The sequence below is a fragment of the Zootoca vivipara genome, chromosome 5, assembly GCF_963506605.1.
Source record: "Zootoca vivipara chromosome 5, rZooViv1.1, whole genome shotgun sequence".
NCBI lineage: Eukaryota > Metazoa > Chordata > Lepidosauria > Squamata > Lacertidae > Zootoca > Zootoca vivipara.
This window is the reverse complement of record NC_083280.1, coordinates 74767295-74780292: the sequence shown is the minus strand read 5'-3', so window position 1 is coordinate 74780292 and position 12998 is coordinate 74767295. Positions and strand designations below refer to the sequence as shown.

Below are 12998 nucleotides of genomic sequence, written 5' to 3'. Positions count from 1 at the left end.
CACCCTTTTTGCTAGGAGATATCCCTTCTAAGACATCATGCTGTATAAACAATAAAGCGTTTCTGTCGACATAGCAATTGTCTAAACCACTGAATCAAGAGGCAATTATTGGCATGGTCACCCCCTGCCTCCTCCACTTCTATAGTCTGCTCATATGACAACATGAATAATCACAAAGGCACCACACACTTGCTATTGTTAAACCCAAGCCTACTTGAAAGAAAATACCCAGCTCCCTTGTAAGAAAGTTAATGGGAGGCTATGAATTTCAACTCTGACTCCAAAAACGCACGCACGCATACACAGAGAGGAGGACGTATGTTGAGGGGTGACCCTTTTTGAAGACTGCATTCCTGCGAGTGCTTGGGGCGGGACGGAAAGAGACCCTGGTTTCATTTGTAAAGCATAAAATAAAGTTTGGGGGTGGGGATCATGAACATCTATATCATCCTTGCTTTTCAAGAGGAAAAGCCAGGAAATCAACCTTTAGGGCTGCATTTTGTTCCCCTAGTTTCATCTATGCAGAAAAGGAGACAAGAGCAGTAATTTAACAGAAAGCCTGCTCGTGCCCCTTTAAATGGGAGAAATACCCATAAACCTACATGCTGCAGTACACACTGCTGCAGCCATCTATATACAGCCTTCTAAGGGTATTACTGTATCAGAAGGCTCCTTAGTGCTTTCTCTCTCTCATTACACTCAGTGCTGCTTTTTGCAGTGAAAAGGGAAGGGGGTGGGGAGGAAGAAAGGTGATGAAATGAGAAGCTGCCACCCAAGCCACAGAGGCGCATATGTACAGAAGGAATCTACAATGTGTCCTTTAAGGAAACACATGCATCACTGCTCAGAGCCCATTAGATTATGCGTCCCTTAGGGAATATCACAAAGGGACATGAAAATGCAACACAACCTCGTTCCTGTGTTCAGACTATAGGCATCTGAGCTGCTTCTGTTTCTTTTCCTTAAAGAATGTTCACAGCTATTAAGCACCAAGAAACCACTACAGGGCCCTTTTCTGGTGCGTAAGGTGTCCTCTTAAAGGGCAAGCCCACACAGCATCTTCATTTAAGGTTCTGCACTTGTTTTCCACTATTGTGTTTCAAATCTTATGTTGGGGAAAGCCAGCTGGCTTCAGTCAAAATTCAGCAAGGGCTAGTACACACTAGATTGGCATGCCCGGGACTCAGTTTACCCCAAGTACCTCCGCATCCAGGGTAATTACAACACAACTGGGGGAGGGGATGTTGGAACAGGGCTCAGTGATCTCACACCAATATTTCAACCTAACAAAAGAAAGTTTATAACAACAGTTGATTTAGGTGTTGTTTCCCCATAAAATAGGCATTCAAGATAAAAAAACACATACTGCAGCAGCACATTCAGTGACTTCTGTTGAAATTAATGTATTGTTTCGAAGGCGAACATGTGAGAGAGTCCCAGCAGAATTTCTGCACAGATTTCTTTACCAACAGATCACAAACCAACTATTTAATTCTCATGCGAGAACTAGGCAGATGCTAATTGTTTAACCTGCAAAACTGCCATTTCTTAAACCGGCTTCCATTGCACTGAAATTAAACAAGCTCACATCTCGAGACAATGTGATAATCTGTCAAGGAGGGGGGGAGGAGAATGCACACCACCTCCGCTGGTCACTGCAACAAATCTAGAATCTCTGACTTTAAAAAACAAAAACAAAAAACATTTGCCTTTCAAAGCGACCCCACACCCCCACCCCCTGCAAGTTTTTGGCTTGCAATGACATTTCACAGCCTTAACAATTATCCACAGTCACCAAGTTACAAGCGTACCACATCTCTGCTCTCACTGCAGTGTGAGATGTCAAAGTAAAACAAAGGAATCCATGTAAAGAAATTGCTGTTACAAATAAAGGTACCTTTTTCTTCCGATCCTTGGATCTTTTCCTATGTTTCCTCTTTTTCTCATTTTCCTCTTCGGCGTTAAGTTCTAAATCTCTGTTTTTCTTGAGCTGTGATGCTGCGTGAGCCATAGTGCATTAAGAACACCCTTTGCAACAATCCTTCCTGGCATATAAGGTGATATCCTCAGGCACCTTTAACCAGCCCTCCTCACAAGCAATGCCTGGAAGAAAAGCTGTGGCTGGAGCCAGGAAGGCATTCGCAATTCAAAGGTCTTGATGAAGCTGGCAGAGACTACACAAATTCATGCTTGCAACATCTCTTCCAGTACCTTTCTGTACCTGAAGCTCGGCAAAACGGTGCAGCCATCCTAATGCATTTAACGTAACGAGAAAGACAGCTGGGACAGAGAAAGCTGTATTATGGCTGCATCCCCCACCACCAGCTGGAAGTGTCTAAGTGATTCCACTGAAGGGGGTATGCTGGAAATGATGGCTTCCTCTTACAAACACTCCAAAGCAACAACTCCTGTCGGATCAGTGTTTTTCTTAAAAAATACTCACATGTATTTTAGAAATCCACCCTTCAAAAATGACGGTTATGATTTAAACTCCCTCACTTAGTTCTGCATGGTGAGCCACTTAACCCACAATGAAATTGAGCAGCTCCCACTTTAGATTAACTGCTGATGGTGACAAAAATAAAAAAATATATTTCTCCCCCCCCCTTCATTTCACCATGGAGACCCTGACTGCATTATGTAGAAAACAATGCATGCATTGCTATATCTTAACAGCGTTCCCTTTATGCTGAATGTTCGATCTTGCTGCAAGGATTACAGAAAGCACTGTTGTCTTATTCTTCCTTTCTTTTCTAAACACATGCTTATTACAACACATCTTGGGAGGGGGGAGGGGCGGAGATGTGATCATGCGAGTGCACAAAACAGGCCTCTAATTCATAGGGAATTTCCTGGCAATTTTCTTTTACATGATCGAAAGGGGGGAAACAGAACCCACACCCCCTGCGCGCAAACAGCCAGGAATCTGTGTAACAAACCCTATTTCCGTGCGCTGAGCAATGTAGACTTAGGCTTTTATGGAAGGGCTTGCTTCAATCACCTTGCTATTTTTGCCACCTGAGTCCTCAGTGACTGCAGCTTTTGAATATTCATTAGGGGAGGTAAAATAGCATCAGTATAAAAAGACCTGCAGGGGGCATTTCCCACTAGCATGGGCTCAAAGGAGATCAAGGCAATTTGTACTGGTACCACATGTCTTTCTGTATCCGTTGGCATCTAAAATTATGCATATATCACATATAGAGAGAGGGAGACCATACTGTGTATGTATCAACACAATGTATTTATATATGTGTGTGAGTGAGTGTTTGTGTGTGTGTGAGTGTTTGCTCACTTACACAGACACTAGCATTATTGTTTACAATAGAGAAACCAGACAAGGAAGGAACCAACTTGTCAAATAGAAACAGAAGCAGCAGCCTTTTAAAGGGGCACTGTGATCACATCTCCTTGCTCTAAATACAGTTCTGGAATCCCGGGGTCTGTGACAAAGGACTCAAGCTGAGATTTCCCTTGGGGTTACTAGAGGAATTCTTTGTGTGTTGCCCCCACCCCCAAGCCTCGCAGAGACAGAAGCTACACTCCTCCTTGACCTTCTTCCCAGATTATTACTTCCCTCTACATATCTTGATTGGCAGAGGAAGTAGAGTGCTGACCCACTTCTTTATCCTTCCCTAACCAGCGCAATGCAGGCAAGCCATATGCCCTTCTCTGTCTGGTGTTGACTGATCGTGCTGAAGGCCAATGGCGCCCATCCTTGGTTTTTCATAGGTTTTCGGCTTCTCTGGGGTCCTCCCTATCGCCTTCACAGAACCTTAAAAGTGCACCACAGGTCTGTATAGTCTTGCAGAGTTCTCACACGCTTCCTTTCTCCTTAGGGCTTGCTAGGGTACCCAGCATTTGATTTTAAACATGTATGTGTCTGTCCCCTGCTCCACTCTGCTGCAAGGTTGGTCCCAAAGACAGACCAAGGGCTGGGAGAGCCAGGATCAAATATGGCACTTCATGGGAGGAGACAGAATTGGAACCAAGTGTAGTGTGTTGAACAGAGCTTGGCAGAATTTGATCTTTACTGGCTTTCCACATCCAGGGCAGGACACCTAATAGCAAGGATCACTGAACATTACGAGCAGTAAATATTAAGCTATCTATAAACTATATAATTATGTAAAATAACATAATAAACTACCATGTGATACCTTTGTAACAAAGGTAAGGTAAATGACCTCTGGAAGGTTAAGTCCAGTCAAAGGCGACTGTGGGGTGTGGCGCTCATCTCGCTTTCAGGCCGAGGGAGCCGGTGATTTTTTTCCCCCGTCAAGTTTAATGATTCATGAGAGGGAGATGGAAATCTGGCTCGGGAAATTCCCTCTGTTTGTTAAATAAAATAAAGGTGTTTTACATACAGTATTCTAATTGCACACAGCATCATGTTATAACGTCGCATATTGCAGTGAGATAATATTTTATTTGTTAGATATAACTCTCATAAAGTTTTATAAATGTAATATAAATGGATCCTGATAAAGCAATAGCATTTCGCCCAAATAACAAGCCAAAAAGGGAATCTCTAGAACAGGGGGTTCTTAACCTGTGGTCCATGCATGGGCTTCAGGGGGTCTGTGAACTGTTCGCACACACAAAATCCCACTGCAGTAAAATCTTGCAATTATATGTTCTGGGGAGGGGGTCCACAAGGGGGTCTCAAGGGGGTCAATGACACACACACACACACACACACACACACACGGTTAAGAAGTACTGCTCTATAAGTTATATGTGACTTGAATGGTGCATAACCTTGCCTTCCTCATGCCCAGTGGACCATGTCAAAATCTCAGTTCCACATCAGCTGGACGAGCAACAGTTCCTCAATTTCTTCTTCCTTCAAGCTCACTGTAAACTTTTCATGACCTGGGATAAAACCCAGGAAGGAGAAAGAAGGATTTAAAAAGAGGATCCCCCCATCCCTGCCTGTCTGCCTCCTCACCACAGAGTGTGGAACATTGTCCCCCACAAAGGCTTGCCTCTTAAAGTTTATGGGTGGGTGGTGGGTGCCCCCCCTCCCCACCAGTGAGTGTGTGGTGCATTATTCAGTTGTGTGGTGGGTGCGTCATAAGGGCACCCCATTGTCTTTCAAGACAGACAGCTGCCAACAAAATCTTGCCCCGGTGGGCAGCCGGGCTGCTGCATTCTGTACCAGGTGAAGTTTCTGAACTGTCTTCAGAGGCAGCTCCATGTATAACATGTTGCAGTAATCTAATCTAGAGGCTACCAGAGTTTAGCTGAGAGAATTTGGGCTATCCCTGTCCAGGTAAGGGCACAGCTGGGCCATCAGCCAAAGCTGAGGGAAGGCACTGGGCACCACTATGTACACTCTAGGCACACTTAACACACTGCTTCTGGCTCCAGGGCAGACTCCCAATGAACAAGCCTGTATGATACAAGTCTTTGTAAACATGCATTTGTTGCATTTATACTTAAGAAGTGTACACTTCATGGGTGGCATGCATTTTTATAGAAAAGAACTAACTTTGTTGTTATTGTACTTCACATCACTAATATTTATTATTGAGGATGGGGTGAAGAATCAAAATGGGACACCTTTTAACAACTGCATAATATTATTGCAGCCGACATTCCAGAAATCTCTGAAATTTGCTCTTGCGTCACTTCCAAGACAGGTGAGATGTGTAAATAATGAATTTGCGCTATGCAGCTCTACGCCCACTCTGACAAAAACAAGCAGAATGGAAAGCAGCTTCTCTGACCTAATTATTACACTCAAGAGACTCAAGAGGCTGTGAGTCCTAGAAGGACTGCTCCCTGCCTTGCAGGCCTTTTCTACCTGGACTGTGAGGGTGTGGCTTTGACTGACTCCAGCAACAAAAATGGAGGCTGCTGAACAGACACTTGGGCTGGGGTGTTTTGGGGGTCGTTGTTGATGTGGGGATGGTTTTTTTGTATCTTTATTTTAGATCTTGTGATTTAGGTGGAAATTGTTCAGTTTGGTTGTGTATTTATGAATGTTTTATTTATTGTTTATGACTATTTTTGTTGTGTTGTTGTAAGCTGCCTTGAGCAGTTTTAACTGGAAAGGTGGCATACAAATAAAATCATTTACCAGTATGTATGTATGTTTGAATGAATGAATGAAAGAATGTAAGCATGTAAGATGTTAGATAGAAAGCACTTTATTTTTATTTTTATTTTGCTTTAAATATTCAAAACTTCAGACTTCTTACATTTTACATCTTACATGCCAAAATCAATGGCAACATTTAAGTCAGGGGTACCCAAACTAAGGCCCGGGGCAGGATGCGGCCCAATCGCCTTCTAAATCCGGCGCGTGGACGGTCCGGGAATCAACATGTTTTTCATGAGTAGAATGTGTGTTTTTTTATTTAAAATGCATCTCTGGGTTATTTGTTGGGCCTGCCTGGTGGTTTTACATGAGTAGAATGTGCTCTTTTGTTTAAACTGCATCTCTGGGTTATTTGTGGGGCGTAGGAATTCGTTCATATATTTTTTTCAAAATATAGTCCGGCCCCCCACAAGGTCTGAGGGACAGTGGACTGGACCCCTGCTGACCCCTGATTTAAGTCTACGCAAGTCGTGGTTCCTTCTTAGGTCCACTCAGCTTCGTGAACCACCTTTTCTTTTCTTTTCGCAGCTGGATACCTGTGTCTGTGGGGCTGTGTTCAGCTTGGTGGGCTACAAGTTCTGTGGGCCCAGTTTATTTATTAAACAGGCTGGAATAGTGGCAAACAAATACAGGTGTCTGTAACCTGAGGTACCACTGTACATGCATTTGTAGAGGGAAATTTCATTAAATTTACACACATAAAGTGACATTAGGTAAAGGTAAAGGGACCCCTGACCATTAGGTCCAGTCGTGACCGACTCTGGGGTTGCGGCGCTCATCTCGTGTTATTGGCCGAGGGAGCCGGCATACAGCTTCCAGGTCATGTGGCCAGCATGACTAAGCCACTTCTGGCGAACCAGAGCAGCACACGGAAATGCCCTTTACCTTGCACTTTGACGTGCTTTTGAACTGCTAGGTTGGCAGGAGCTGGGACTGAGCAATGGGAGCGCACCCCGTCGCAGGGATTCAAACCGCCAACCTTCTGATTGGCAAGCCCTAGGCTCAGTGGTTTAACCCACAGCGCCACCCCCATCCCAAAAAGTGACATTAGAATACCCCAAAATACCAATCTTTTTAAAAAATAAAATAAAATAAACTGGATTCTAGGGCTTTCACGTCCTCCTTGTGAGGTTCCAGAGGCAGCTGTCTGGCCAGAGTTAAGACTAGGCTTCTGGACTAGACAGAATTTTGCTTTGATCCAGGCAGTTCTTTTCTGCCCTCTGTGTATACATCAGTCGTGACAGTGCTTCCTATTTACTTGTGGTTCAGCTCAACCGATCTTAAGCCCACGTTCATGTCACTTATTCAGGAACATGTACAATTTGTTATTCATGAGCAATAAACAGAAAACAGTAACACTGTATGAGAACCCTTCTATCTGCAATAGTATCAGTAAGTCAATCTACCCAAAGCAAATGGATCTGGCTATGACGCAGGAGCCAGGGACAGCAGCCAAAAAAAATCCCAAAATCAAATGTAGCAGCCTCCCCCGCCAGCTACGATGGTGGTGTCTAAGCTCCAGACAATGGAAGCATACAAAATGCAGCTAAGGAAGATATATGCAAACAGTGCTGTAAATCAGGCACAAAGTCACACCCACTGTGGTTCTTCATACAAGCTCCAATCATGCTTCAAGGTCAGGGAATGCTGCTTTTGAGACAGTGGTGAGTCCTCTGAAGGATGCACGGTCCATTCTGAAAGCAGTTCTAGGGCACGGCTCCCTAGCACTTAGGAATCTCTCCTGAAATAATTTTGTGCACAGTGTACTTGCTGACCACATCTTCATCTTTCCCAATAAAAGGATTCTTAGGTGCAGCTTTGTAAGCTGAGCCCACAAAAACATTTCTACCAGCTCATCTGCTCATTTGAATAGAATCTTGAGCTGACATAATAGGCTGTACCATTTCAGGCTAAAAGTGAGGGGTGAATTTTTTTTTGGTAGTGTGCTCTCACTTTTTAAAAAAATCCTGAACTCCCCACCCCCTCCACCCACCCCATCCCTGCAGGCATGATGCAAACTCACCAAGGAGAAAGGCTCGAGTCTAAACTGTTCTCAATTCTAGTTAAAGGGAGCAGTGTTGTTTTTAAACACAGGGCATTAAAATATGTAAGTATACTGATGTGGAAACAGGGTTGGCACAGCAGCGATGACCCACCCCACCAATGGCGCTTCCCTGTTACTTCCTCCTTGATTACCCCCACCCCCAATTTGTAACTATGGGGATGCATGAGTGTTCTACTGGTGTGTTTCCCTCATATGATGTAATTGCAAGAATTGACTTTTTAAAAATAAAATAAAAACCTTTCTCAGTGCATGCTTATTATGGGGGTGAAGTGGAGATACCAAACCCATTATGATATAGTGAGTAAATGCTACACCAGGCAATTCTAGTAATTTATGATTCAATGTAGAGTGCAACAGATGACCCTACCTCAACAATGTAGGAATAGGTAATTTCGCCAAAACCAAAATTCTTACCTTTGGCACGAAAATTCGGAAGTCATTCTGGAATTTTGAGGGCCACCCCATTGAATATTGTTCAGCATTCAAATATTTGGGTATCACCTTTCAGCACGGGCTTAGCTGGTCAGCTCACCTAAATATGACCATCCTGGCCGCCCGCAGAACCATCAAAGCCTTGGAGAAATTCTTCTATGCAAAAGGTGGCCAGCTGGTTCCACCAATTAGAAAAGCATTTATCAGCAAAGTCACCCCGATGTTACTGTATGGGGTTGAAATTTGGGGGTGGAACTTAAAAATTCTACAACGGCTGGAGATTCTACAAAACTCTTTTGCATGAAAGATACTGGGTCTCCCCAAGGGCTCGGTTGCTGCACAGTTAAGAACAGAACTGGGCCTCCCCTCCATTGTTGCGAGAGCCCACATTAGAATTATTAGTTTTTATTGTAAACTAATAAATGCCCCAGGTTCCCTATTAGCCAGGCAAGCCTTTTTAACTTGTTCCCATAGCTACCAATGGTCCAAGGGCATGGAGACTATTATTACACGCTACTCCCTCCCAGAATTCGACACGCTGTCATCCTGGGACCAACATAAAATCCGGGCCTGGATTCTTACAAGGGATGATGCCATGGACTGGGCACGGTCAACCTCAGCCCGCCTCTCTATGTGGCTTCCTAAAGTGAAAGTGGTAAGATCACTTGCCAACTACTTGATAGACCTGACAGAGCCCAATTTGAGAAGAGTGTTTACTATGGCCCGTTTCCATTCTATACCCACGGCCTTCCTGCAGGGGATTTACTCTAAGACCCCTATTACTCAGCGTCTATGCCCATGCACAATGAATGAAATAGAGGACTTCCTACATTTCTTTTTCTACTGCCCCATTTATGAGCCAATAAGATCTAAGCTCCTCCTCTTGATCCCGTCCACCATTACATCTAAGGAAGACTGTTTGAAATCGCTTCTTGTGGAAGCAAATCCCCAAATTTCACGTGGGGTGGCAATCTTCATAGTGCAGGCTCTGAAACTCAGGGCTACCCTGACAGGGTAGTGTGTCCTATGCCTGGACCTGTTTTAATGCTCTCTTTTATATTTTTAACTCAATGTGTTGAGCCTATTTTGGGCTATTTTATGCTTCACATATATCCGCATATTAGATTTTTGGCGCTGGCACCTAAACCTTTGCATCATTGTCTTAGGGTAATTTAAATGCTATTACGCCAACAATACCACCTTGAATTATGTTTCGTTGCTTGTCTCTGGCATTTTTGTATTGTTTTATTTTGCTATGGCTGTATGCTAACGCAATAAAGATTTGATTGATTGATTGAATAGTAGTTATCCTGGATTAAATAATCAGTTACACAAAGCTGTGGTTCTGTATCTGAAGGTTGTGACATGGGGCAAATTCATTTATTTCTAGAATGGCTACCCCACTTCTCAAATTAAGTCAGAACCCAAGGCCATGAAAAATATAATAAAAGCACTTAAGAATCAATATGAAAATCAAACAACAGAAAAACTAAAGCAGCTAATACTAATAATAAAGGTAAAAGGTAAAGGTGCCCCTGACCATCAGGTCCAGTCGTGTCTGACTCTGGGGTTGCGGCACTCATCTCGCTCTATAGGCCGAGGGAGCCGGCGTTTGTCCGCAAACAGCTTCCGGGTCATGTGGCTAGCATGACAAAGCTGCTTCTGGCGAGCCAGAGCAGCGCACGGAAACGCCGTTTACCTTCCCGCCGGAGCGGTCCCTATTTATCTACTTGCACTTTGATGTGCTTTCGAACTGCTAGGTGGGCAGGAGCTGGGCCCGAGCAACGGGAGCTCACCCCGTTGCAGGGATTCGAACCGCCGACCTTCTGATCAGCAAGCCCTAGACTCTGTGGTTTAACCCACAGCGCCACCTGGGTCCCTGTTAATAATAATAATAATAATAATAATAATAATAATAATAATAATAATAATAAAGATAAGGTAAAATCAACTGGTGAAATGGTTGGTGAAAAACAGCATTCATGGAAGCAGAATGCTGTTGAGGAGGGAAATGGAGGAGATCTCTGGAGAAGTCATTCTTTAAGTCAGAAAAAGCCCAGTCTCCAATTGCCACCTGCCTCATCTCTGAAGGCAAGAGCACAAGCTACACAAATCTGCGTAAGGAAAATAACTTATGGAAGGAAAAGCATTCTTTATATTTTTGGATGATGCATGCATGTGACACAACAAATATGATCTCAATGAGACATTTCCTCTTGTGTGGAAGAGAGAAGGAAGATGCTGAAATTCTTGCTTAGAGACCTTACAAGCTAGACTGGCACCTGAGGGAGGGGGAGTCTGTCACCTGGCATTACCACTTCTGATCTGTTCTTGGAAGCTTTTTAATGGTGTCCAGTTCCTTTTATCATTTTGACCTTTGTCCTCCCCAAATTAGAACTGAATTTTGTTGGCTGTTTTTACTCCTGTTTCCACCTGATATTTTAGTGGATTTTGGAGGGATTCCCCCCTCCCCCATATCCTCTCAAACAGAAATTAGCTGCCTTCAGAAATAAGATGGGATACAAATTTAGAAAACAAACAAAAGTCTGGGCAAGGCACAAAGCAAAGGGAGATGAAGCCTAAAAATACCAGATGAAATACAATGTATTAACAATATTAATGTGCCCAGTAAATTGCCCCATTCAAGGGCTTGATGTAGTTGGTCATTTAAGGAGTGTGTTGCTTGGGCAAGACATCTGGAAGCATGATGCATTTTCTTCCCCTTTTTCATAAATCTAGACAATAGGAGGTCTGAAGTCCCAACACTCAAAGAGACCTTCCATCAAAACTCAATTTCAACAGGAGCTACTTGACAAGATCAGGGTCTTGCGCCATGTCACATGGAATCAGATTCTACAGCATTTCAGTTCAGAGAGACCTATGCAAGTAAACTGTGATGCATCTTATAACCCCTTCTCCCAGCCAGAAACGACATCCTGTTGCTACGGCAAAAAATGGTGCCTAATTCCCTTATCTTTAGAGGACATGCTAAAGTAGGACACTCAGCTTACATTCAGCCCAATGTGAAGAGTTCATTCCAGCTTAGACTTTTTCGCTCGTCGCATGCCAGCTGAACTTGTACAGATTTGTCCTCCTGCCCACAATAAACACGTACAAACTGACGCTGTGATCCTGCTAGTCATTTCTGCCCATTAAATGTTCAGTATGCCAACGAAATGTGATTTGCAGCCATCCCAAGTAGTACAGTTGGGTTAACAGAAGGCATCCATTAAAGACCACGTGTATCGTTTCAGTTCCAAGGAGATGCCCCAAGGAGTACCTATAACGTTACTTGATGATCCTAAATATTTTAAATAATCAATGCGCGATAATGTGAAGCATCTACTGATGAAAGTAGATTACCTATTTTGTTAGAACTCCAATAATGCTGCATGAAGAATTGATGCTTTTGAATTTTGGTGCTGGAGGAGACTCTTGAGAGTCCCATGGACTGCAAGAAGATCATACCTATCCATTCTGAAGGAAATCAGCCCCGAGTGCTCACTGGAAGGACAGATCGTGAAGCTGAGGCTCCAATACTTTGGCCATCTCATGAGAAGAGAAGACTCCCTGGAAAAGACCCTGATGTTGGGAAAGATGGAGGGCACAAGGAGAAAGGGACGGCAGAGGACGAGATGGCTGGACAGTGTTCTTGAAGCTATGAACATGAGTCTGACCAAACTGTGGGAGGCAGTGGAAGACAGGAGTGCCTGGCGTACTATGGTCCATGGGGTCACGAAGAGTCGGACACGACTAAACAACTAAACAACAACAAAATGCTGCATGATGAATGTGGATCATAGCTGCCAAGTTTTCACTTTTCTCGCGAGGAAGCCTATTCAGCATAAGGGAAAATCCCTGTAAAAAAGGGATAACTTGGCAGCTATGATGTGGATAGATTAACTGTGCCTCAGAGCTGGAATAAATCGATTTTAACCCCCCCCCAAAAAAAGCTCCTTTGGAAATATGGATGCTAAATATCCCCCCAGGTATCATCTCAATATTCAAATATTTGCCAAATACCCACAAACCCTTCCTAGACATTCAGGATCTATGTTTTTCCATAACTAGCTCCTGCATAGCTGGAACAATGTCTACACGGTCCATCCACCTGAGAACTGAGAATTGGGGTGAGTATTTCACACAGCAGCCAGCATCTCTTCTCACATGGAAAGGCTATATAACTAGAGAGAGGCTGCCACACAGCCAGGATCACCTTAAAAGGGTTTCATAGTTACTTCTATATCAATGTCTTACAGTCATCAAGTTCCAGTGCTTGATATTTTGATAATTACTATTCGAGAGATGACACACAATGGCATTTGAGAGCTGACAGCACTGGGAGATAGGCAGGTGATAGCATTCGACAAAAGCATTTATTGGTGATGTTTTATT

At 43.6% G+C, this 12998-nt stretch overlaps 1 protein-coding gene across 12 annotated transcripts in view; it reads right to left on the bottom strand.

The window, feature by feature from the left end:
• ANK3 (ankyrin 3) overlaps positions 1 to 8072 on the bottom strand; it is a 209477-nt gene extending 201405 nt beyond the window's left edge. For 7 of the 12 annotated variants that reach the window (XM_060274954.1, XM_060274956.1, XM_060274959.1 and 4 more), the window contains exon 1: positions 1898 to 8057. In XM_060274954.1, the coding sequence (XP_060130937.1) occupies positions 1898 to 2011 (114 nt within the window). In that variant the 5' untranslated portion in view covers positions 2012 to 8057. Of the gene's footprint in view, positions 1 to 1897 lie in introns of all 12 variants that reach the window. The other 5 variants (XM_035138096.2, XM_060274962.1, XM_035138097.2 and 2 more) reach the window with 3 other exon arrangements.
• Between the last annotated feature and the right edge of the window lie 4926 nt (positions 8073 to 12998).